A 25,710-nucleotide genomic window follows, 5' to 3' on the forward strand; every position below is an offset into this window, starting at 1 on the left:
TTTTTTTTGACAGTGTCACTCTGTCACCCAGGCTAGAGTGCAGTGGCACAATCTTGGCTCACTGCAACCTCCACCTCCCAGGTTCAAGCAATTCTCATGCCTCAGCCTCCCGAGGAGTAGCTGGGATCACAAGTGTGTGCCACCACACCCATCTAATTTTTATATTTTTAGTAGAGACGGTGTTTTACCATGTTGACCAGGCTGATCTCAAACTCCTGACCTCAGGTGACCCACCCACCTTGGCCTCCCAAAGTGCTGGGATTACAGGTGTGAGCCACTGTGTCCACCCAAATGTGACGTTTTCTAAATTGACATTTGTTAGAATTAATGAAAATGGCTGAACAGGACAAATAAATAATAATATTCTGTTTTCATTGTAAGTAATTTTTTAAATAAAATCTGATTTCCTATTATCTTAGTTCAGTAGTAGGTAGGAATTTCTTATTCCCTTGGGCCTAAGCTTCTTATATTTTCTTTTAAAACTATACCTGACCTTGGAAATACAGGAAAGCATACAGGAAGTACTTCCTCAGGCTGGTAATACTATACTGAGTCATGCCATGCTGATAGCTTTCTTTTTCCTTTTTCATCTAAAAGATGGGTATTTTGTAATCTCCCATGTCTACCTATTGAATTTTTTGAAGTCCTTGTCTTCCCACCTAAGCTAAATTCTCTTACATCTTTAATACAAACAGGAATTTGGCTTTTCTAGTTTCTTGTGTGTTTAACTCTTGCATTTTCATTTTATCTTGCACGTCTACCTTTTTCCATTGTGATGATATATTCCATGTGAATGATTAAATTCATCTCATTTTTTAATCTCCTAGTTCATTTTTTTAGATGTTCTGTCCTGTTTTGAAGACACTCTTCAAAAGCTATCTCAGTGAGACTCAAAGTAGGAGAAAAATACTGTATTTCTATGCTGTATAGCAAGCAGATGGCTGTTGTCTTTATCATTGCAGATTCAGAAACAGTGGGAGGTACTGATATCTTTCAAGAAGGTGAACTATTAGTCAGATCAAATCTCATGGATTTGGGGGTGTATATCATCTTCCAGTTAAGAAATTTCTCTCTATATTTTATGTTTCACTGTCTTATTTCAGTCATTGACATGGATGGCTTTTCCTCGTTTATGTATTAAGATTCTAATGTCACAAGGTTAACTTTCTATCATCTCTCATAAAATGCTGAGAAAGGTGGATTTTATTGATTATTTTTAAAGAAACTGTATTTTGCCATTAATAATTTTTGTTTTAGTACAATTATCCCTGCCTTCTACATGCAGAGGTGTGTGTTTAAGTATATTAAGTATTATTTAATACATGATTTGAGTATATTGCTAACATAAATTCAAATGCTCAAGTGATCAGACTCTGGCAAACAGATCAGTCATTCCCAATGCTATTCAGTGACCCTTTTGACACTTAAAAAAAGAATTTTGGGGGTGGGAAAAAGTAGCTTTTTATTTGACCCTTGGTGTGAGGGCTTCCAAAATATTTTACTCAGTTGTAGGCAGACTCCATTCTGAAAGCTGTTGAAGCTGCACATCATTATCTGTACAAAAAGATTTATTCATGTTTCCATTTTACTTTATTAACCAAACTTGTCTTTTAATCCTTAAGTTAGTGGAAATTTACTGAACTTTTTATACTTTTAATTTCCTCATATTGAATGTTACATCAGATAGAATAAAAGATGTGATAGAAAAAAATAATTTCACCATAATACTGAGTGGGATTAAAATGAAAATGCCATCTTACTGTCAGAAAAGATAAGAAATGGCAGACAGAACAAGAGGAGATGGTATTAGGTCTTTAGCCAGCCTCAGTCTGAAACAATTTGAAAACTCTTTCCGTAACTTAGACAGTGTTCACTTATTCACATCATGTAACTAGTAATTAAAATTATCCAATACTTTCAAATTTATTTAGAATAAAAATTCAGACTCTTTACCAAGATCTCAAAGGATCTGGCACATGCCTCTCTGAGCCACTCTCCCACATCTCTCTCACCCACTTTCTCCTGTGCTCACTGTACTCCAGTGAGCTATGTCTGTGTTCCTCAAACACACCAAGCTGTTTCCAGCTTTAAGGCCTTTGCACTTGCTGTTTGCTCTGCTTGGAATGCTCTTCTCTAGAATCTCAGGAGCCGGACGCAGTGACTCATGCCTGTAATCCCAGCACTTTGGGAGGCCAAGGCGAGAGAATCACTTGAACTCAGGAGACCAGCCTGGGCAACAAAGCAGACTCCATTCCTTAAAAATAATAATAATAATAAGCTCATGGCCTTTTTGAAGGGAAAGGGAAGAGTTTTTAGAGAAGACGAGCCTCTGGAATGGTACTACAGGCAAATGAATGCTTTGGAAGTACTTTGGGAAGCTAAAGACATATAGAGTAATTTGTATAGCTGAAATAATTTGGGAAAAATTGCCTTCTGTGGAGGATTAACTTTAGCTATCAGCTACAATGTTTTGGAAAGTAGATACTGAAAAGTTATACTGATTGTTTAATTTGTTGGAAATTCCTTTCTTGGGGGTAGGAAAGATTTAAACCTATTCTGAATTTGAGGTTATGACCAAATAGAAGTCATAGACTACAGTGCGCAATGTAATACTAAGCTTTTAATCAGCCTTTAGGAAGTTTTTACTGAATAAAATTTGTTTTAACTGATTGAAGTATCCAAGTCAACTGTTTTCACCAAAAAACAAACCAAAAAACCTTCTTTGCTTTATATTTTGTATGTATTTACTCTGACGGAATATAGGTACTAGATAGTAAAGAAGCATCTCTGGTCCCTTTTTTTTTTTTCTTTTTTCTTTTTTTGTCTTCTGAGATGGAGTCTCGCTCTGTCACCCAGGCTGGAGTGCAGTGGCATGATCTCGGCTCACTGCAAGCTCTGCCTCTTGGGTTCACGCCATTCTCCTGCCTCAGCCTGGTCCCTCTTTTTAATTACTGATGACTGATATACCACTCTCCATGCCTTGATGTCAGTCCTCAAAGGAATGCCTGTCCTGTGTCTGCAGTGCTTGTACTAACAGACTCTGAGTGCTCACACTCTTCAAGAGAAGAGGCTCATCAGCATTCTGTATGTATTAGGGACCTCTGCCATTTGACCTGCAGTCTGGGTCCTGGTATTGTAAATAAGTCACTTCAAAAGAAAGCTAGTACTTTGTGACACCTTTGTAACAATAGGACAGACCTTTTTCTGCATCTGATTAATGAGAATTTTAACTTTTATTACTTTCAAGTTTCCATTTTGTTGACTATGTACTATTTCTTTTCTATCCTGAACTTTAATTAATGGCTGAAAACTTTAATCCTAAATTCTAAACTGTTTTAGAACTGCTTGCTCTTTAAGATTTTCTCTCCTCTGGTATTTCTGCATGTTCATGTATTTTTGTTTTGTTTTGTTTTGTTTTGAGATGGAGTCTCACTCTGTTGCCTGGGCTGGAATGCAGTGGCATGATTTCGGCTCACTGCAGCCTCCGCCTTCCAAGTTCAAGTGATTCTCCTGCCTTAGCCTCCTGAGTAGCGGGGGGTTACAGGCATGCACCACCACATCCAGCTAATTTTTATATTTTTAGTAGAGATAGGGTTTCACCATGTTGGCCAGGCTTGTCTTGAACTCCTGACCTCAGGTGATCCACCTGCCTCAGCCTCCCAAAGTGCTGGGATTATAGGCGTGAGCCACCGCCCCCAGCCAATGTTCATGTTTTTTTCCCTTTTCTAGAGAGGCTCTTTTATAATCGCAGCGTGTGAGCAAAAAGGGAACGCACTCTAGATCTTTACTGGTCCCTAGACAAAGGAGCACAATGACCAAGGGGTGGTACTGTAGGTCTCCTCATCTACCTTCTTTTCCAGCCACCTTTCTATCAGGTTGTTTCCAGACCTGACCTACCCTGTCTTTTAAAAGAAAAGACCTTCATTTTCATAAATTTTAAGTATTTTGAATATTTAATTTTTTACTATTTAAATATTTTAACACCAAATAAATGCCTTTAACTTTTTTTTTTGAATGTTCTAAGGAAAGTGCATTGCAGAACTTGCTGGACAGACTGCATGTTAGATTCTCTCAGGCCTGTCCTTACATCCAGCTCTTATACCCCAGAACGCTAATACACATTCAGATACCATCGAGAAGAAAAACTCAGGAATAATTATATTATTTCTCAACATTTTTTACCCCATCCCCAGCAGTAGCCAACATCTACTTTGCAGTGCAGGATTTGGGTCCTTCTCCCAGCAGCTTATAGCCTTTGCTTGTGTGCTAAAGAATGATCCCCAGAAGCAAGCTGAGGTGTGTGCCTGTTCACCATCAAAGGGCTTTTGTTCATGTCTCTTTGCCCTATTCCTAGTCTTTCTCCTGAGAACTTGGAGGAAGCCCATGGGGGGAGTTGGACCCTTTGTGTCTAGGACTCCCAGGGATTTTGCCTTTAAGAATTATTTAAAATACAAGCTTTTGTCTTCCTACTTCCCTTTTCCTCCCATGCTCTGCCAAAGGTGAAAGGAGTAGTTCATGCGTTCACGGCTCTCTTCAGAGAGGCTGTCTGTTAGAAGTCAATTTGTCTAGTTGCCTTGTGACTTCAGCTCTTCAGACTCAAAATAAGTTATGAATTTATTTATTTATTTATTTATGTATTTATTGAGACAGTCTCACTCTGTCACCAGGCTGGAGTGCAGTGGCGTGATCTTGGCTTACTGCAACCTCCGCCTCCTGGGTTCAAGGGATTCTCCTGCCTCAGTCTACCGAGTACCTGGGATTACAGGTGCGCACCACCACGCCTGGCTAATTTTTTTGTATTTTTAATAGAGATGGGGTTTCACTATGTTGGCCAGGCTGGTCTCCAACTCCTGACCTCAAGTGATCCACCCGCCTCAGCCTCCCAAATGAATTTTTTTGATTATTAAGCTTTTTCTCATTGATAGGATGTTCTCTTGTATCTATTTCCTAAGCAGAAATTGAACTCCTCCTCCCCCTGCTTGATTTTAATTAGTATCTTAGTGGTTAAGCACTGAGATAGATGCTTTCTTTTTCCTTTTATAGAGTTCTAAAAGATAAATACATACATATGTATGTATTTAGTATGTATACATATGTCCAAATACATATATATGTATTTGTCTACTAAATGAGTTATAGCTTCAAGAAACTATTGACCCTGTCAGCTAGTTGTCATAAATTCTAAAACCTGTTAATATGGCTTGGTATTTAATCTTGGTGTTGACTTACCTATCAATTATTATATCAATAAATTGCTATATTTGGTTATCTTCATATCCATTTTGCCAGAAGTTTGTCTTTGGAGTATATGCCAGCAAATTATGTCACTCACTGCCAGATGTTCTTTGGATAGTTTTCTGATACCCACCCAATAAGGGCTAGGCATCTGGTAACACTTAACTTAAAATTTAATCTGTTAAAAATTGTGACTATGGCTGGATGTGGTGGCTCACTCCTGTAATCCCAGCACTTTGGGAGGTGAGGCGGGCGGATCACTTGAGGCCAGGAGTTGGAGACCAGCCTGACCAACATAGCGAAACCACTTCTCTACTAAAGAAATTTAAAAATTAGCCAGGTGTCATGGCACATGCCTGTAATCCCAGATACTTGGGAGACTGAAGCACGAGAACCACTTGAACCCAGGACGTGGAGGCTGCAGTGAGTCAAGATCGCATCACTGTACTCCAGCCTGGACAACAGAGCAAGACTGTGTCTTAAAAAAAAAAAAAATTGAAAAATTATGATCATGATATGTAAAAGGTACAACTTTGGAAGCCAGTAGTTGGTGTTAGGAGGGTGGATGAGGATTAGTGGACTGTGGTCTAGTGTGTGGCTATTCTCTTCAGTGATTTTTGAGTAACAGTTAAATGACTTTTCATGCAAGTTCTAGTCTGTGCTTAGGATGTAGAAGAGGAAAGATGTTTTCTCTCACTCACCTCTAGTTTCATGGCTGAGACCTGTAAAACAAAAGACATATTAACAAAGGAAAAGCATACAAATGTATTTAGTATGTTTTACTTGACTCGAGAGCCTTCATAAGGAAATGAAGACCCAAAGAAATGGAAATCTGTGCATTTTTATGCTAAATTTGATGAAGAAGTGGATCATTGTGGGGAAGTATGATTAGACAAGGGGGATATGATCTGGTAAGAAACTGGAGAGGACTTAGCAAAACCTATTTGTTCAGATTCTTCTCTTTATCCTTGTGTCTTCAGAGAGAAGGATGTTGTTCCTTTCCCTCAGGTATAAGAGAGGGTACCTTTTGAATGAAGGCTTTATGATCTACTTTAGGGGGAAAGGGGAAGGAGGAGGTAAAAGTGAGCTTCCTGCTTCTGCTATTCCAAGGTGCCATATTTTGGGGTGACATGTTCTGAACCCCATCACTGACTATGCAGTTTTTATAAGAGTCAACCCAAATATCTCCTCCTGATGATCTCCTGAAGCTTGTGCCCCTGTATCCATGTAAGAGTCTATGAAAGCAACATTCCAGATACTGACTGGAAGAAAGACAGATTCGAGATTATAACCAACCAATACTTACAAAAACTGTGCTCAGGGACAATTGAGGAAGACTGGAGACTAACAGTTTAAGACTATACAGAGAAATTTCATAATTATGAAATTTAATTATGGGGTGAAACCCCATAATTATGAAATTTCTCTGTATAGTCTTAAACAGTCAGGACACAACAAGTGTCTATACTGCATCATGACAACCCATACCCCACCCCTCTGTACTGTTTTCACTGAGTTTGAGGGTGTGCTTTGTAATGAGAGTTAGCTTTTTTTAGGCTTGATATTGGAAATAGCCCTATGTTGTTTTTTCTATTAATCCTGAGTATATTGTCCACGATACATACACTTATTATGTACCCACAATGACTCTGACACTAGTTACCTAGACAGGCCAGACTTCACAAGTTAAGGGCACAGCCCTCCACAGACTATCCTCACTTCAAACACCAGCCACAAATTGGGGGTTTCTCAGGATACTTTTACTTCTGACCATCTGGCTACAAATTCAGAGGTCCCCACTACTCTGTCAGGTTCAATAGTCTGCTATAATGACTCACAGAACTCAGAAAAGCACTATACTTGTGATTACAGTTCAGTCATAGCAATAGGATACAAATCAGAACAAGTCAAACAGAGAGACGCATAGGGTGAGATCTGGGAGATTCCCAAATGCAAAGCTGCCATCATTCCTAGGAATGCATTGTCCTCCTGGCACATCAGTATGTAACAATACCCAGAGTAATCCCAACCAAGAAAGTTTACTGGAGCTTTGGTGTCCAGAGTTTTTATTGTGGCTTCATTGAGTAGGTGTAATTGATTAAATCATTGGTCACATGGTTGAGCTAGATCTCCAGCTCCCCTCCCTTTCCAGGAGATGAGGCTGATCTTATGTGGCTCAGAGCCCAACCCACTAATCACATGGTTGGTCTTTCTGGCATGGCCAGTTTCCATCCTGAGTTATGTCATTTATATAAACTATCCGGTGTGGTCAAAGGGCCCACCATGAATACAGACCCTGCAGTCACTCAGGAAATTCTAAGGATTAATAAGTTACCTCTTAGGAACAGACAACAAAGGCCATCCAAATTCTCCACACAAACCCTTTATCTGGTGTGTTTCCCTTGTCTGCCAAAGCTGAGAGCCACTTTAGGACCTACCTTTAGGTTAGGTTTGAGTGTGTGTGTGTGTGTGTGTGTGTATTTTATTTTTTGTTTGCAATTGAGATGCCCACCGTATTTTTTTCTTTCTTCTTTTATTCCAATTTCTGTTTTGTTCTGTAGCAGCGTGAAACATTTATTAAAACAAAGTGGAGGTGTAAGTGAAATAATCCCATATACCTCAGAGTTAATCCATTCTTCTTAAAATAAAAAGCAGGAGAAATAGGAAATTCTGCTGCCTTGCCATGGAGCCTTTGGGCCACTACTATAGTTTTCATGGGGAGATTTGTTGTGTTCTGTATTGGAGGAGTGCCACTGGACCCCTAGGCTGAGACTGTCTAGCTGGTTCTGCCAGGCTGCTGCCTTTAAGCTGGTTTGGGAAGGAACCTGAGGAGTGTGCCTTTTTCTCTCATAGCCACTCATATATCCATTTAGCCAAGAAACTATTTTAGATCAATTACTTGTCAGTATCTATAAAATGTTTTTGATAGCCATAACTGATAACATCAGTCTTGGTTTTACTTTCGTGTGTTAATGCAGGTTATTTCCATTGGATTTGTCACTTTAAGCATCAGTTTTTTACTTTGCTGTGTATAAATTCTTACCTAAATAAACATTTTTTAAATTGCTCTTTCATAAATTGACTGGTTTTTATAATTTTCAAACTAACTCACATTTTCATTTTCTACCTACATGTCAATCCCCTGTGACTATGTTGAGTACCATCTGCTATATCTGCTGTTTTATTAATGTTTTCTCTGCTTTTAGTTTATGAATAAAGATGAAAGACTTGGCATTGACCCCTTTGCTGTCACACTTGACATTTTACACTAATTAGAAAAACATATATAGCTTGTTATTATGACTCTTTGCCTAGCACATAAGTTGCTTATATTCTTACTACTATGGTTTTATCTAAGCATATTTGTAATGAAAATTTTATCTGATTTTTATCAGCTTCTTTGAGAGGCTCTAACATATAACATTTGCACCATGCTCTTCATCTCCCTTTTCCTAGTATATAGCCCAGAATAAACCTAAATGAATAAAACCTGATATATAGCCCAGCATGAATTTTTTTTTGGAAAACATAAAACCACAAAGTAGATGGGCACATCTTCGATTTGCACATCTTTGTGGTGCTTTTTATGGAGTGTCTCCTGATTTTTTTTATTCATAAGTGACTTCAAACATATGCCACAGCTAATTCTATCTGATGCTAAGCTTTATGAAGGAAAGAAAAAGTAAGGGAAAGAAAAAAAAAAGGGAGAAAAGGAGGAAGGGAAGAAGGAGAGAAGGAAATAGAAAAAAAATAATTTTCTTCATTGCGCAAGTAGCTTCTACTCAGTTTTTTGCCTGATCAGTAGTTGTCAGTATGTTTACCACAGAAGAACGATGCACAGAATTTAAAACTGTCTTGTTTTCTCACATCCTAGTAAGGTAACAGCAATAGGATGAAAGGTGCTAGGGCATAGTGATAATGTGACTGTCTTCTACCTAGACTCCTTTTAACCACTCGAAGTTTTGAAGAAATAGAAGCCATGGGAAACACAGCAACTCCATTCAACAGTTATTGTGCACCCTGTCTATAATGCACAGAGGAGATTACAAAGATGAATAAAACAGTTCTGCCATCAGTGAGCTGCTTATCTGGTAGAATACATTTTGAGTTGATTACATAGAGATAATAACATTAACAAGGTTTTCCTATGAGTCGTTCATATACTTTGGAAGACTATTAGTTTGGAAAAAAAAATTTTCTATGCATCAGAGCCTGATTCCTAGGCAGATGGATTATTTTGTAATTTAAGATTTAGAGGTAGAGTACCTAACAACCAAATGAAATGTGTGAACCTAGGGTGGTCTTGAGTAGAGGTTAGGGAGAAACATTAAAAGACATTCTTGGGGTAATTGAAGAAATCTAAGTATTATCTGGATACTTCCAGCTATTTTAAAATTACTGTTGATTTTCTTACTTGTGATGATAATGGTTTTGTGGTTATACATAGGCAAATGTCCTTACTCTTAGGAGAGGCATGCTGAAGTATTTAAGAGTAAAGTATCATCGTATCTGCAACTTATTTTCAAATAGTGCAGCCAAAACAAAGTATATAACATACAAATGTACATGTGCATGTGAAGAGAGAGAAAGAAACAGGCAAAATGTTCAGAGTTACTGAATGTAAATATTGAGTATAGGAATGTTAATTGTCCTGTTCATTGGTGAAATGTTTCATAATAAAAAATTTTTAAAAAATAGAAGAGTAGCAAAGTTTAGGGATAGCTACCTGTCTTATTTAGCTTCCTGGTTTACTAATTCATTTAGAATGACATGACATAGCTATGTCAGCAAAGCCAATTTCAACAAATAAAGGAGAGCTTTTTTCTCCTTAATTTATTGAATTGATTACAATGCAATAATGAAAACTGTTCCAGACATAATAGTTGCATGTTTAAAATATTTTCTATTTTCATATTTTATGTGTAAGTGAAAAATGGTCAAAAGTATATATTATATCTTTGGTGTTATTTTAAGAAATTTATAAGGCGAAAGCACTTTGTAGACTAAACTTTATTAGAGTGGAAATGAGGAAAACCTTGATATCATTATTTTAATTCTTAATATTTTTTTAAAAATGAAACAAAAGTAATTGTGTTCTACACCAATGTACTTCATTTTCCTTAGCTGTTGGGCTTTATAATTATCACTCTAGTTCATTTCCCTATGACTTGCATCTTCTATTTTGCTCAAAATGTCATGTTAGTAACAAACTGTATTTGTGCCCTTAAAAAGTATGTTTTTAATATTTTTTTTTTCCACGCAGGGCCCAGGCCTCTTGCCCAGGCTGGAGTGCAGTGGTATGATCACAGCTCACTGAAGCCTCAAGCTTCTGGGCTCAAGCAGTCATCCTACCTCAGCCTCCTGGATAGCTGGACTACAGGCAGGCACCACCATGCCTGGCCAATTGTTTTATTTTTAGTAAAGATGGGGGTCTTTCTATGTTGCCCAGGCTGTGTTTGTAGTATTAAAAGTAAAAACGATTTTTTAAAAGTAAAAACCTATCCCCAAGTCTCTAGTCCTATAGCAAGTAAAATTCTATGTATCTCTGTATATATTTTGTAAAAATTGTCTGTTGTAAGTTTAAAAGAAAACTTTAGGATTTTTAAAAATCATAGTCAATGATAAATTTCTTGGAATAGTTGACATATGTAGTAGACCATTCTCTTTAAACAAATTATCAACTTACTGTTGCTGTGGGAAGCTCTTCATTTTACTTTATAAAACTAAATAGTAAGTGCCAACCATATGTCAGTAAGGGATAATCAAGTGTGTTATAGACCCCTTTCCTTTGAGAAAGTCATTTTGATTTTCAGTAGAGCACATACATTTGTAGTGTGTATGTTGTTGCACCTCGGGTATAAATGTAGTCATCATGTATTTATTGAGAATCTACTATACGAAATTGTGTGCATATGGCATAGAGGAGCTCATTTTCTATAAGTAGAGATGGTTGGGACACAGTTTTCCTGAAGACCAAGCAATGTAGATGCCTACTGAATGCTCTAAAACTGTGGCAAAAAAAGGAAGTATCATTTCTAATACAAAAACGGTCTGGGAAAGTCACTTTAATGATTTGTAGAATGTTTCACAGGCAATTTAGAGATCAGCTGAAACTGAGTCCTAGAGAAGTGGTATGCCCAAGGCCACATTAAGAGCTACTTTGACACAAAAACAGACAAGACTACAGAACTCCTAAATGTCAGGCCATTGTTCTTTCCACTCACCACAAAGATATAGCATTTGAACTGACCCTTGAATAGGCAAAGATGGGCAAAAGAGGGAACGATTACTCCAGGCCATTGAGTGGCTTCAGAAATCATAGTAGGTAGTTGAGAACTGCTACTGAGAATAATACATAAGTAAATAATGACATGTGTTCTTGCTTTTCCCTATAATGTAGGGTTGTATGGGGAAGAAATGTGAGAGAAGACTTTTAAAAACCTAGGTTAGAGGCCAGGCACAGAGGCTCCCACCTATAAAGCCCAGCACTTTGGGAGGCTGAGGGAGGAGAATCACTTGACCGTAGGAGTTCGACGCTAGCGTGGGCAAGGTGGAGAAACTCTATCTCTACAAAAAAAATACAGAAAGTTAACCGGGCATAGTTGTGTGCACCTGTAGTCCCAGCTACTCGGGATGCTGAGGTGGGAAGATCACTTGAGCCCAGGAAGTCCAGGCTGCAGTGAGCCATGATCATGCCACTGCACTCCAGCCTGGGTGACAGAGCGAGACCCTGTCTCAAAAAACAAAAACAAAAAAACCTAGGTTGGAATCAGGTACAGAGTATTGTGAATGCCATGCTAAATATTGTGGATTTTATTCAATAGAAAAACAAGGCTCCGTCAAGGTGTTACTAAAGATGTTATTGATTACCAGTTTTAGTTTTATTTCCAGATAATGTCATTACATATTTCCAGACTAATTTTTTAAAGATGCATTTACAGTCAATTTTGTCTTCCATCCCTCTAGGCAATATATATACAGGGAAAGTCTTTCCTATAAATCCATCCATCTGGTATCTGATAAGCTCAGTAGATCCAAATTGTAGAGAGCTCGATAATGAGAGACAAACCCTACCAGATGAAAATAACTGCCCTGAAGCGGGAAGATATTGGAAGCTACATATTTCTTAGGTACCAAACATATTTGAGTTAATTTTATTGTTAGAATTTGATTATCTGTTTTTCCTTAGCTGAGTTTTGGGAGTCCCTGAGTCCCTATAGTTTTGTTCTAGGTTAAAAGGAAGAACAGAAGGTCTAAACAGAGGATAGTTAATGGCGAGGAGGTATAGATGGGGGAGCCAGTTGGTGGATATAGAAGTAGACCCACTAACAGGGGTGAAAAAGCTTCAGTGAATGGAGACAAACATAGATGGCCATAAAAGAAAGAGAATAAAATTAAAGCAAAAGAGCACAACAATTTAGAGTAATTTGCAAAGTGATCCTGAAAATATAATACTTTTGCATTACAGTACAGTATGGTAGTAATTGTTCACAGCAAAGACCCTGTGTCATATAGAACAGGTTCAATTGTGTCTTGAATTTGGAATGCAGAAAAAACATGAGAATTATCTTAGAAACTATCTTGTGCAAAGCTTAACCAACTTCAAATATCAAATTAAAATGTCTGTCACCTAGAAATCCTAGAATTCCTCTTTTTCTAATTAAACTAGAAATAAGGAATAATTATATTTGCATATATTATCTATTCTGTTACTTTAGAGTGTTCTAAGCCCCAAATGCTGAGCAGCTTATTGATATTGAACTCATCTCAATGAGGCTTCCATGTGGGTATTTTGTAAGAAAGATTTTAATGCTGCCCTACCTCTCCAGATCACTGTCCCCTAGCTTCGGAAGCTGTTTGTTCACTAAATAAAAAGGTCATTGTTCTAAGCTCTGTATCTACAAATGCTACAGTGGGTACCTTCTGAGGAAAAAGTAAATGTGGTATCATGAAAATAGCACCAAATATGGCACCAAGTAGCTATGTAGCTTTAAACAAATCCCCTAACATCTCTTATAGGGAGTCAGTAGATAGTTTCATGAGATCCCTTTCAGCTGTCTTGTTGTAAAAAACCAGTTCTACACAATATTGGTCAGAAAGAAAATCTTACTAGAGTAGAAAGTCTAGATGTAGTTAGTAGAAATAGAATATATTAATGGGGAATACTGGAAAAATCATCTTAAGAAGTGTCTGTTCATATCCTTCGCTCACTTTTTGATGGGGTTGTTTGGTTTTTTCATATATTTCTTGGCTGTATAAATGTCCTCTTTTGAGAAGTGTCTGTTCATATCCTTTGCCCACTTTTTGATGGGGTTGTTCGTTTTTATCTTGTAAATTTGTTTAAGTTCCTTATAGATTCTGGATATTAGCCCTTTGTCAGATGGCTAGATTGCAAAAATTTTATCCCATTCTGTATGTTGCCTGTTCATTCTGATGATGGTTTCTTTTGCTTGTAGAAGCTCTTTAGTTTAATTAGATCCCATTTGTCAATTTTGGCTTTTGTTGCCATTGCTTTTGGTGTTTTAGTCATGAAGTCTTTGCCCATGCCTATGTCCTGTATGGTATTGCCTAGGTTTTCTTCTAGGGTTTTTATGCCTTTACACTGTTGGTGGAAGTATAAATTAGTTCAACCATTGTGGAAGACAGTGTGGCAATTCCTCAAGGATCTAGAACCAGAAATACCATTTGACCCAGCAATCCCATTACTGGGTATATACCCAAAGGATTATAAATCATTCTACTATAAAGACACATGCACACATATATTTATTGCAGCACCATTTACAGCAGCAAAGACCTGGAACCAAACCAAATGCCCATCAGTGATAGACTGGATAAAGAAAAGGTGGCACATATACACCCTGGAATACTATGCAGTCATAAAAAAGGATGAGTTCATGTGCCTTGCAAGGACATGGATGAAGCTGGAAACCATCATTCTCAGCAAACTAACACAGGAACAGAAAACCAAACACCACATGTTCTCACTCATAAGTAGGAGTTGAATAATGAGAACACATGGGCACAGGGAGGGGAACATCATACACCAAGGCCTATCAGGGGTTGAGGGGCTATGGAAGGGATAGCATTAGGAGAAATACCTAATGTAGATGATGGGTTGATGGGTACAGCAAACCACCATGGCACATGTATACCTATGTAACAAACCTGCACGATCTGCACATGTATCCCAGAACTTAAAGTATAATAAAAAATGAAAAAAAAGAGAAAACTGAGGATTAAAGAAGTTAAATATCAATTATATGTGAGAGCCATATTTAAAATCCAAATCTGTTCCATGTTTCAGAGCCTGAGCTCTTAACTGTTGTACTGTGGCCAGAAATGGTTGCATTATAGAAACAGGTATCAAGTAGGATCTTGATTAGCAGATAAGATTTGTGAAAGTGAAAAAGAAAAAGGAAGTGACCTCAGGAAAAATAACATATGGAACAACCTTGATTCAAGCAGGATATTGTCAGAGCATATTTTAAATTATTTGAGTTGAGGTGCAACAAGTTAATTATGCATGAAAATATTAAGAAAAATTCTAGCAGCAAAAAGGATGATTATGATAGACAAGGGATTGAAATCAGGTAGACCCTTTAGGAGACTTTATTTATAGTAACCCACAACGACTGAATAAAAACTGAACTTCGGGGAGTGACCTTGGGAATAGGGGAGAAAAGTTACATGGAAGATAGCTCAAGTGAAAAATTGATCAGAACCTGATTACAAATCAAACTGAGAATTAGGAAAAGGAGCAAGTCAATGATCCCACCACAGTTTTGGTTTTGGAACAGGATGGGGATGGGAAAACACTGGAAAAGACAGGGTAGCAAAGGTGGTAAAACCTTGTTGATTTTAATTCCCACATAGCTGTTCAAGTGGAGTGTTCTGTAAGCATTTTATGGGACAGACTTGGAGTTTAATGCAAAAACAGGAATGGAGAAATTTGAAATGTTGACAACTTTTATATACTCCCTTTATGCTTGCAGCCCAGTTTCCTCCCATCCAGACTTTGACATTTTTTATTAACCAGTTGTGCATTAAGGTAATATCATAAATCTGTTTCTACTTTCCAGAAAGAAATTCTGGAACAACAGCAGCAAGAACGAAATGATACCAATTTTCATGGCATTTGTATGTTTTGCAATGAAGAATTCCTTGGAAACAGGTTTGCCATTATGCATCTTTAAATGTTACTGTTTTTTAATCTGGAAACCCATCAAAACATCCTTAACTGTTGGTTATATAAATTATGTTATATGTGTTGGCTCAGGACCCTTTCGTTTATAAGCAGTACTTTTTAAAAATATGCCCAACATCAAAGATGGACTGCAGTTGCTCTAAGCAGCAGAGGGGTATAAATTCTTAAAATGACAGAAGCAGATTTATGTTTAATATTATAGGGCTTTTAAAACTGGCTGACTGGCAAGACCATATGCAGCAAACTAGTGCAGATGCACCTCCATATACTAACTCATTTCCTCTAAATCACTGGTAACTTTTCACTTTTGATTATTAAAAATAAAGACATAAAAAAGAAGTGGGGGCACTGGTGATTCTATCACCAATCCCAGCTGGTCCAAAACCAGCTGGTTCAGTACAATTCAATTCTGGCACTAATCACCTGGGATTAGCATCAAGTTTTACATATTTAAGGGCACAGGCTCAAACAAGACTGCCTTCACATTAGACACCCGCCATAAATTCATGTGGTCCCAAGACTACCCAAAGTTTTGACCACTGGTTATAAAGTCAGAGGTTACCACTGATAATTTCATGGGTTTGATAATTTGCTAGAATTACTTACAGAACTCAAGAAAGCACTGTACTTACGATTACAGTTTTACTATAAAGGATACAGATGACAAACAACCAAATGAAGAGACAAATTGGGCAGGGTTTGAGAGGGTCTTGAATGAGGAGTTTCTGATTCCTCTTCCCAAGGAATTAGGACCTGTCACCCTCCTAGCACATTAAGGAATTCACCAGCCAGTAACCTACTCTGAGTTTTGGTATCCTGAGTTTTTATTAGAACTTCATTATATAGGTATGATTGATTAAATTATTGAACTCCAGCAGCAGCCCCCTCCCCTCTCTGGAGGTCTGACTGGCTCAAAGTCCTAACCCTCTAATCATATGGTTGGTCTTTATGGTGACCATTCCCCATCTGGAAGCTATGTAGGGTCCTACCAGGAATCTTCTCATTCGCATAATAATAAATATACTCCTATCACTAGAAAAATTACTAGAAACTTTGTGCTAGGAACAAGAGACAAAGACCAGATACATTTATTATTATGCATCAGTAATGTTTACAAATGTACATTCACTTAAGTACAAGTTATGAAGTTGTAACCTCTAGGAACTCAGGATGATTTCACTGATTCAGCATACAGTGGACAATCAGAAAAATATCATTCTCAGCTAACTTGAAAGAAAGCAGTCTTTAGTGAAAACATAGCCCAGCACAGTAACTGACATTGTTATGTGAAAAACCTTGGAAAGGAGAAGGTAGCTACTTATTGGAATTTATGAAAGAGTTTAGTTGAGGCATTAATGTTCAAAACACCAGTGGTGAAGGTTTGATTCTCGGATCAGTTAGCATAGAGAAAAATCTGTGCCCCAGCCACTGATTCTACTTCTAACTTTGTCCTTCTATTTCAAAGGACTTTATGGGCATAACAATAAAGGCCAGTCTTAAAAGTTAACTTAAAAGTACCAGTGGAAACCCATGCCACCATCAGAAAAATTACCAAACATTACTACTGACAATGTTTTAACAAGATATTTCTGATTTTATGTTAAGGTAATTATTGACCTAGTGAGGAGGCATGTGATTATTGTCAGAGATCTCTCGTATTGGCATATGGGAAGCTACAAATGATATTTTTGTTTTCTATAAAGTTCTAGTGATGAATGTGGATATTGATATGATTTGAAATATCCATGTAATGTTAAATTCTTACAATATTCATATTTGAACATATTAAATATTGGTGTTTCTCTAGTTCCTAATATAATCCTCCTGTTCTTCTAGTCTAATTTATCTGCATTCTCTATTGAGTCGGGTCATATAGGAATCACGTGAGCTCCTCAGTAGTCTTGACTTATGCCATTGTTCTGGCATAAGTAAATGTATATTTTTTTTTAAATAACCAGTGAGAAAGATAAATAGTGTCTAGTTCTTATAAAACTTCCCCTTTCCTTCATCAGTTCTTTTTATTTATGAAAAGCTCAGCCTGTAAGATTAAAGACACAACCTGATTCCACTTATGCACTGTATTAGCAGTGTTGCAGGCATACATTTGTGTCCTCCCAGCATTGGGACATAAAAATAGAAAGAAGGAGGTGGATAACAGACAAGGATAGAGTAATGAGTACTTTCTTGTTACCATACATCTAATTTTTCTCCTCTCCTCCACACCCTTCATTATTTGTTTTAACCTATTTGTGTCTTTGAATCTAAAGTATATCTCTTATAGACAGTATACAGTTGGGTCATTTTTTATCCATTCTGCCAGTCTTCACCTTTTCATTGTAGTACTTAATTCATTTGTGTTTAATGTCATTATTAATAAGATCACATTTACTTCTACCATTTTGCTATTGGTTTTCAATATGTTTTAGGTCTTCTCATTATTCTCCTCTATTGTTGCCTTCTTTTGTGTTGAATAGGTATTTTCTAATGTATGATTTTAGTTCCCTTGTTTCTTATACCATGGATTTTGAACTCTTTTTCTTAGTGGTTGCCCTGGGGATTGTAATTAACATTTCAATTGAAAACAATCTGTTTCAGATTAATAACAACTTAATTTCAGTAATAGCAAAAAATTTACTCCAGTATAATTTGTTTCCTCCTCACTCCTTTGTGCTATTGTTGTCATACAAATTATCCCTTTATATATTACCAGTTCATGAACATGTTTTCTAATTACTGCTTTATACAGTTATCTTTCATATCAGATATGAGAAGAAAGGGTCCTAAAAATGCAATTATACTGTATTTTATATTTACTTACATAATTACCTTTACTGGTGATCTTGATTTCTTTATGTAGATTTGAGTTATTGTCTAATGTCCCTTCCTTTTAACCTAAAGAACTTTCTTCAGTTTCTTGTTGGAGAGATTTGCTAGCAATGAATTCTTTCAGTTTCTGTTTATCTGGGAATGTCTTGATTTCTCCTTCATTTTTTTCTCCCATATTTTTTTGAGGAATAGTTTTACAGGGTACAGAATTATTGATTAGCAGTCTTTTTTCTTTAGCACTTTGAATATGACATTCTACTGCCTTCTAGTTTCCATAATTTCTGATTTCTGGTGAGAAATCACTTACTGAGCACCGCCTGCCTGTATGTAAGACGTTGACTTTTTTCTTACATCTTTCAAGATCTGTCTGTCTTTGCCTGTTGACAGTTTATGTGTTGATAAGGATCTCTTAGCTCTTGGTAAGAATCAGTGAATTTGAAGATTGTTCAATTGAGATTTTCTGGTCTTCAGGACAGAAGGAGAAAAGAACAACAAAAAATGAATAAACAGCTACAGAGATCATCAATCAGATTCTTACCCTGCCCCACCATAATTTGTGTTCCTGTTTGTGTGTTTAGTGATTTTCTTGGATTAATTATCTTGATTGTCCTACTTGAAGTTTATTGGGTTTCTTAGATGTTTAAATTAATGTATTCCATCAAATTTGAAAAGTTTTTCAGACATTATTTATTTAAATGTTGTTTCTGTCCCCTTTCTCTCTGTCTCTCTTCGCTCGCCTTTTGGAAATCCTGTTATACATATGTTGGTAAGTTTGATCTCTGTAGCTCTGTATTTTTTTGTTTTGTTTTTTTCTTTTGTTTCTAAGACTGGAAAATCCCATTTGACCAATCTTCAAATTCATTGATTCTTACTTCCAGCTTAAGTTTTTTGAGCCCCTCTAGTTAGTTTTTTATTTCAGTTATTGTACTTTTCTTTTTTTTTTTTTTTTGAGGCGGAGTCTCGCTCTGTCGCCCGGACTGGAGTGCAGTGGCCAGATCTCAGCTCACTGCAAGCTCCGCCTCCTGGGTTTACGCCATTCTCCTGCCTCAGCCTCCCGAGTAGCTGGGACTACAGGCGCCCGCCACCTCGCCCGGCTAGTTTTTCTATTTTTAGTAGAGACGGGGTTTCACCATGTTAGCCAGGATGGTCTCGATCTCCTGACCTCGTGATCCGCCCGTCTCGGCCTCCCAAAGTGCTGGGATTACAGGCTTGAGCCACCGGGCCCGGCCTGTACTTTTCAAATCCAAAATTTCTATTGGTTGTCTTTTAAAAAAAAACTTCCTGGCTTACTCTTGGCCACTCTGCCTATGATACATCTCTGCTATGTCTATGGAGCAGCATTTTAAAAAAAATAAAATACATAATAATTTATATCTTTTTATTGGTATTCTGTTTGGTAAGATATCATTTTCATAATTTCCTTTGATTGTTTAGACAGGGGTTTCTTTAGTTCTTTTGAAAATATTCATATTAGCTAACTTAAAGTCTTTGTCTACTGTGTCCAACATCTGGACTTTCTCAGGGGTGATTCTGTTTCTGCTTTCTTCCCCCGTGTATATAGACCAAAGTTTCTTATTTTTTTGCATGTCTTGTAATTTTTTTTGTTGAAAACTCAACATTTAAGTAATGTGGCAACTCTGGAAATTGGATTCCACCTCCACCCCACCAGGGTTTCTGTTACTTTTAGTGTGTTTAGTGACTTTCTTGGACTAATTCTGCAAAGTGCGTATTATTGCTAATGTGTAGCCACTGAAGTCTCTGCAGAGTTAGCTTAGTGTTCAGCTAATGATCAGACAGAGATTTCGTTAAATTCCTTGAACCATTATATCTTCTGCCCTTTGTCAAGGGGCTTCGTATGTGGGTTGGGACACACCTTCAGCACTTCATCAGTTTACAGTTCTGCTTTAGCCTCCACTTCTTGCTTGTGTAGAGTTTCAAGGTTAACCAGAGGTGAGAGATTAGGATCTTCACAGGTTTTTGTGGAGCATATATAGACCGGCACATGTGTATGGCCTTCTAGATCCCCAGGAAAATGTCAACTTTCACAGTCCTCTATAGACACCACATTACCCAGATTTTCCTTCTAAATTTTTTGGCCTATTGTTTGCTGCAATTAGTATTGCCTCAGGGAGCTGTGATGTTACAAAATTGTCACTGATTGTTTCTGGCAAATGCCCTAGGGGTGAGAATTTTTTCAGTGGGTGAACTGAATCATGTCAAATAAAGACAAACCCTGTGAATGGACCTTTTCCCATCACCTGCCATATAGGCTGAATAGTAACAGTTCTTGTAACATTTCTTTCAGAATAGCCCACTTGTATTCTGCCCCCTCCAGTGGCTCTCAGCCTGCTGTTGTCAAGGCTATTGTGGAGCTAAGGGGAGGAGAATAGAATGGGGCAAATTAAAACATCACAGAGCACACCATTCTTACCACAGCTGAGCCATGTTTCTTAAATAAATGTTCGTTGGATTGTTGCATGCCTCCTGTTAATTCCAGAGTCCTTAAAAAGTTGATTTTGACCATTTTCACCAGTGCTACTGTTGCTTTAATAGAGGAGCAGATTTTCGGAGGTCTGTGCCCCACTGTTCCAGAAGTGCTTCTCTCAAAGCTATTTCTTTAATTTAATCCTGTTTGCCCAAATCACATTTATAAGTTTAGTGAAAACTGATTACAAACAGTATTAAACCAGGAAAAAAATGAGATCAGAGAGCACTATGTAGGGAAATATTTATTCCTAAAGTATAGGGAAAGAACATTTGAAAAGGAAAAGTACATGAAATAATTTTTTAAGTAAAACTTCACCTCAGCCCAAAAGATATTATGTATTTATAGTTATTACATGCTTTTGAGGACCATTATGAATGTGAAAAAATATAATACCAGTGCTCCTTGATTTACAGTGGGGTTACATCTCAATAAAGTCATTGTACATTTAAAATATCATAAGTCAAAAAACATTTAATATACCTAACCTACCTTAGGCATGCTTTGAACACTTACATTAGCTTACAGGTAGGCAAAATTGCCTAACACAAGCCGTAGTTTATAATAAAGTTTTGAATATCTCATGTAATTTATTGAATATTGCACTGAAAGTAAAAAACAAAATGGTTGTCAAAGTACAGTTAGGTCATTAATAATAAAATTAAGCTTATAAAGAAAGGAGTTGAAATAATAATTTAAACTGTTATACATTTAATTTCCCAGAAATTAAAGCAAATTGACATTAGGAATTAATTTAAAAATTAAAGAAATAATTCAGCAATTTGAGGAATCATCTTGGCTAATCAAGAATTAAAGGACTTCAAAATCTGATATGAAGCAGATCACATAAGGTGCCATCTCTACTCCAAAGCCCCAAAGATTTTCTTGGCCCTTTACCAACCAGCAACTGTGGCTAGAAGGGTGAAGCCTTCCCTCCCTTCTCACCTCAGACTAACAGGCTGAATCAAGCTAATTTTGAATTAGCTAGCAAACCACTTAGGTACTTGTATTAGTCGGGGTTCTCCAGAGAAACAAGACCAATAGTATATATAGATATATAAGAGGAGACTTATTATGGAAATTGGCTCACACAATTACGGAGTCCAAGAAGTGTCACAATATGCCGTCTGTGAGTTGGAGATCCAAGAAAGCCAATGGTAAGTTCAGTCTGAGTCCAAAGGCCTTAGAACCATGAAGTTGAGTATCTAGGGACAAGAGAAGATGAATTTCCCAGCTCAACTATCTGGGCCCCCAAGGCTTGGATGATGCCTCACCTCATTGGTATGGGCTATCTTCTTTACTCAGTCTGCTGATTCAAATGCTAATCTCTTCCGGAAACACCTCACAGACACATCTAGAAATACTGTTTTTACCAGCTATCTGGGCATCCTTTAACCAGGTCAAGTTGACATGTAAAATAAACCACCATAGTATTGGAGAGGACAGCCAGCCCCTTCTTGAGCCTGCTGCCAGCTCCATCTGTACCTGGCCCCCCTTTCAGAGCCTCGATATCAGGCTTAGAACCCTGGGTAGTCCTGGCTAAGGATAGGCCACTCCTAGGGGAACCTCCCCTAAAACGAGAGGACATCAAGGACCACCAGATCAGAGCATAGGACCAATTGAAGACTGTTAGCCGCACCAACTCTCTTCCTAACACTGACTTGGCCTTCACTCAGTCCCCTTCCAACTCTTAGATGTCAGTCATAGAACCCTTGGTAAACCTGGCTCAATTTTGGCCCACTGTGGTAGAACTGTCCTAGATCCAGAAGGCATTAGGGATGGTAGCAATTAAGTATGTGGCCAGGGTGTAGCCTCCCAACACCCCTATTTGCTTTGAGATAGCTGGTTAGCCTTTATTCCCTCACTTTCAATGTCTGTATTCCTGGCTGGCAAGCCCCCAAAAAGTTCAGAGCAAGCCTAGGCTCACATGGGCTTGTTCTCAGTGGGGCAACATAGCCTGGGATCACGGGGACCTTCCTAGCACACCTATACCTCCTGAGCCAGCTACTGTATCTTGGTCCATTCCAAGGCTTGGGTGTCAGGCCTGAAAGCCCTGGATAGACCTGACAGGCTTGGTTGCTGTTGGGGCAACACTTTGAAGTCAAGAAGGCCTGGCCTAGCTAAGACTGGAAACAAGTTCTAAGGACTGTCAGTCAGTTCCACCCACATCCCTCCCAGCAAGCTGCCGGCTGCAGCCAAAAGCCTTACTAAACCAATCCTTTTAGATCCCAGAAGCCACTGTGGCTTACCTGAACAGAGCCTTCGAGACTGGCCAAGCCTCCGAACTCATTTACCCCATGAGCCAACCACTGGCCTCTCATCTCATAACTCAGACTCTAGATGCCAGATTCTTGGGCCCCAAAGAGGTTGAGAGCAGGATTAGGCTCCCCTGAGTACATTCAGTGTGACTCTTAATGGCAAGACATTTTGATCCTAGAGAACCTGAGGGTGAGGGAAACCTCCCAACCCACCTATACCCCTTGAGTCAGATATTATTTCTGACAGCACCCAGGCACAATCTAGACTCTGGATCTTCATCTGGAAGTTCTAGGCAGATGTTAACTATGACTTGGCCACTCTAGGAGAACCTACCTGGATCCAGAGGCACTGTACTTTACCCCAACATGGCCTTGGGGATAGGGGGAACTTTCCGACCCTCTGCCTGACACCCTCTCCCCACCCCAAAACACACACACACCTACCACACTGCCTACAAGAGGCTCCCAGCTCCGCTTTCACCTGAACTGTTCCACGGCGTGAGCCTCAGGTCTGGAACCCCTGGTAAGATCTAGCTCTGTCTGGGCTGCCCCTGGGAAAATTTTTGTGGGCCCGAAAGGCATGGTGAACTACGCCAACAAGTAGTTTTAGTCAAAGTTATCAGTAATAGGCAGTGAGACAAATGAGCATACTAATCACAAGGCTAATAAATGTATCCCTTACATAGTAAAAAAAAAAAAAAAACATCTTTATAGAAATGTTTGTTTGATTTCTTTATTTCACTTTCTCAAGGGGAAAAAAAAAACATTAAAAGCATTTTTTGGGGGGAGACCATGTAAGTGTCTAAATAATCTAGATAAAACCATATAATATCTCACTATGCATAGTCTATCAATAGTGCTTATACTGATGAGGCTTTCCAAGACAGTCACCTTTATTTTATGAACTAAAGTTGTGAGAAAAACTCTGTAGAATATATTATACACGTATACTTTTTTGCTATGTAAAAGTTACATAATTACATTTGTCCTTTTCTGTGTAAGTTAATCAAGAAGTTGGTCATTGTGTTGCAGGTTATCACAGCCCTTGCATTTAATAGACCTGTTAACTGTGGGCTCTGGGTCATTGTCCAGTGATACACTGGACCTGTTAACTGTGGGCTGCAGGTCATTGTCCGATGATCCACTGGCTAAATGCCTGTGATCTTAGGTCAGAGCAGGTTGTATTTCTGTTAGGCAGTTGCCTCTTACTCTTCTCCATGATGAATTGGAAAAGTAGAAGCAGCACAGTTAATTTAATAGTTTAAAGCAGTGATCCCCAACCTTTTTGGCACCAGGGACCCGTTTCAGAATGAAACTGTTTTTTTTTTTTTTTTTTTTTGAGACGGAGTCTTGCTCTGTCGCCCAGGCTGGAGTGCAGTGGCTGGATCTCAGCTCACTGCAAGCTCCGCCGCCTCCCAGGCTTACGCCATTCTCCTGCCTCAGCCTCCCGAGTAGCTGGGACTACAGGCACCCGCCACCTCGCCCGGCTTTTGTATTTTTTAGTAGAGACGGGGTTTCACCGTGTTAGCCAGGATGGTCTCGATCTCCTGACCTTGTGATCCGCCCGTCTCGGCCTCCCAAAGCCAGGCGTTAGATTCTCATTGTCGTAAGGAGTGCGCAACCTAGATCCCTCGCATGCACAGTTTACAATAGGCTTCGCGCTCCTGTGAGAATCTGATGCCACCACTGATCTGACAGGAGGCAGAGTGCAGGTGGTAATGCTCACTTGCCCGCCTCCCACCTCTTTCTGTGCCGCCTGGTTCCTATCAGGCCATGGACCAATACCCCTGGTTTAAAGGACAGAACCTGATTCTTCTATGGAGTGTAGCCAAGCAGCAGATAGTGGAACAAACTTTGGTTTCCCTTTACAGAACTGATGTGACTGTACACTTACATACTTTATAATGTCACTCTTTAGTAGCTGAAACGTTTGTGCTTAGCACTTGCTTATACTTCTAATTAGTGTTTTTATTATGTGAATGCTATTCCAACCCAAATGTGTTCTTAGATGATTTGTGAATAATCCTAATTGCTCAAATTTCTTCCTAGATCTGTTATTTTGAACCACATGGCCAGAGAACATGCTTTCAACATTGGATTGCCAGACAACATTGTAAACTGCAATGAATTTTTGTGTACATTACAGAAAAAGCTTGACAAGTAGGTACTGATTTATGGAACACTGCCTAAAGCTCTTTTAATCTTGGACTTTGTTGTGAATTTTTTAAAATTAATTTAATAGAGCAATTAAAGAAGCAGGAATTTCCCATGTTGCATGCTGGAGGAGTTCTCACTTTATACAACAGTCCTTATTTTGTCTAGATCATATTGCCCTTTGGTGTTTTTTGAATTTTTCAAATACACTATGTCATATATACCAAACAATATACATACATACAACAATATACAATATCATACAACATATGCTATATAGGATATGAAGAATACACTCACTGTCTAACCTAAGAAATACAGCATTGTTAATTCCTTTGAATCTCCCTGTGTGCCTTTCCTCATTAGTATTTCCCCAGAAACCACTATTCTTAATTTTGGAATTGTAATTCCTTTACTTTTCACTGTAACTTGTCTACGTTTTTAGTAAGGTAAATATATTGTCAAATTATGGAATGGTGTTTAATTTTGTGTGAAACATAGCGTACTGTATGTATTCTTCTCCCTTTTGGTTTTCATTCACATTT

At 38.2% G+C, this 25,710-nt stretch overlaps 1 protein-coding gene across 1 annotated transcript in view; it reads left to right on the forward strand.

Annotated features, from left to right (window-relative positions):
- ZNF277 (zinc finger protein 277) overlaps nt 1–25,710 on the forward strand; it is a 138,109-nt gene that overhangs the window by 97,630 nt on the left and 14,769 nt on the right. The window contains exons 5-6 of the mRNA XM_011955931.1: nt 15,318–15,409; nt 25,061–25,171. Of these exons, the coding sequence (XP_011811321.1) occupies nt 15,318–15,409; nt 25,061–25,171 (203 nt within the window). The remainder of the gene's footprint in view (nt 1–15,317; nt 15,410–25,060; nt 25,172–25,710) is intronic.

The sequence above is a fragment of the Colobus angolensis genome, unplaced genomic scaffold, assembly GCF_000951035.1.
Source record: "Colobus angolensis palliatus isolate OR3802 unplaced genomic scaffold, Cang.pa_1.0 Scaffold403, whole genome shotgun sequence".
In the NCBI taxonomy this organism is placed as follows: Eukaryota; Metazoa; Chordata; class Mammalia; order Primates; family Cercopithecidae; genus Colobus; species Colobus angolensis.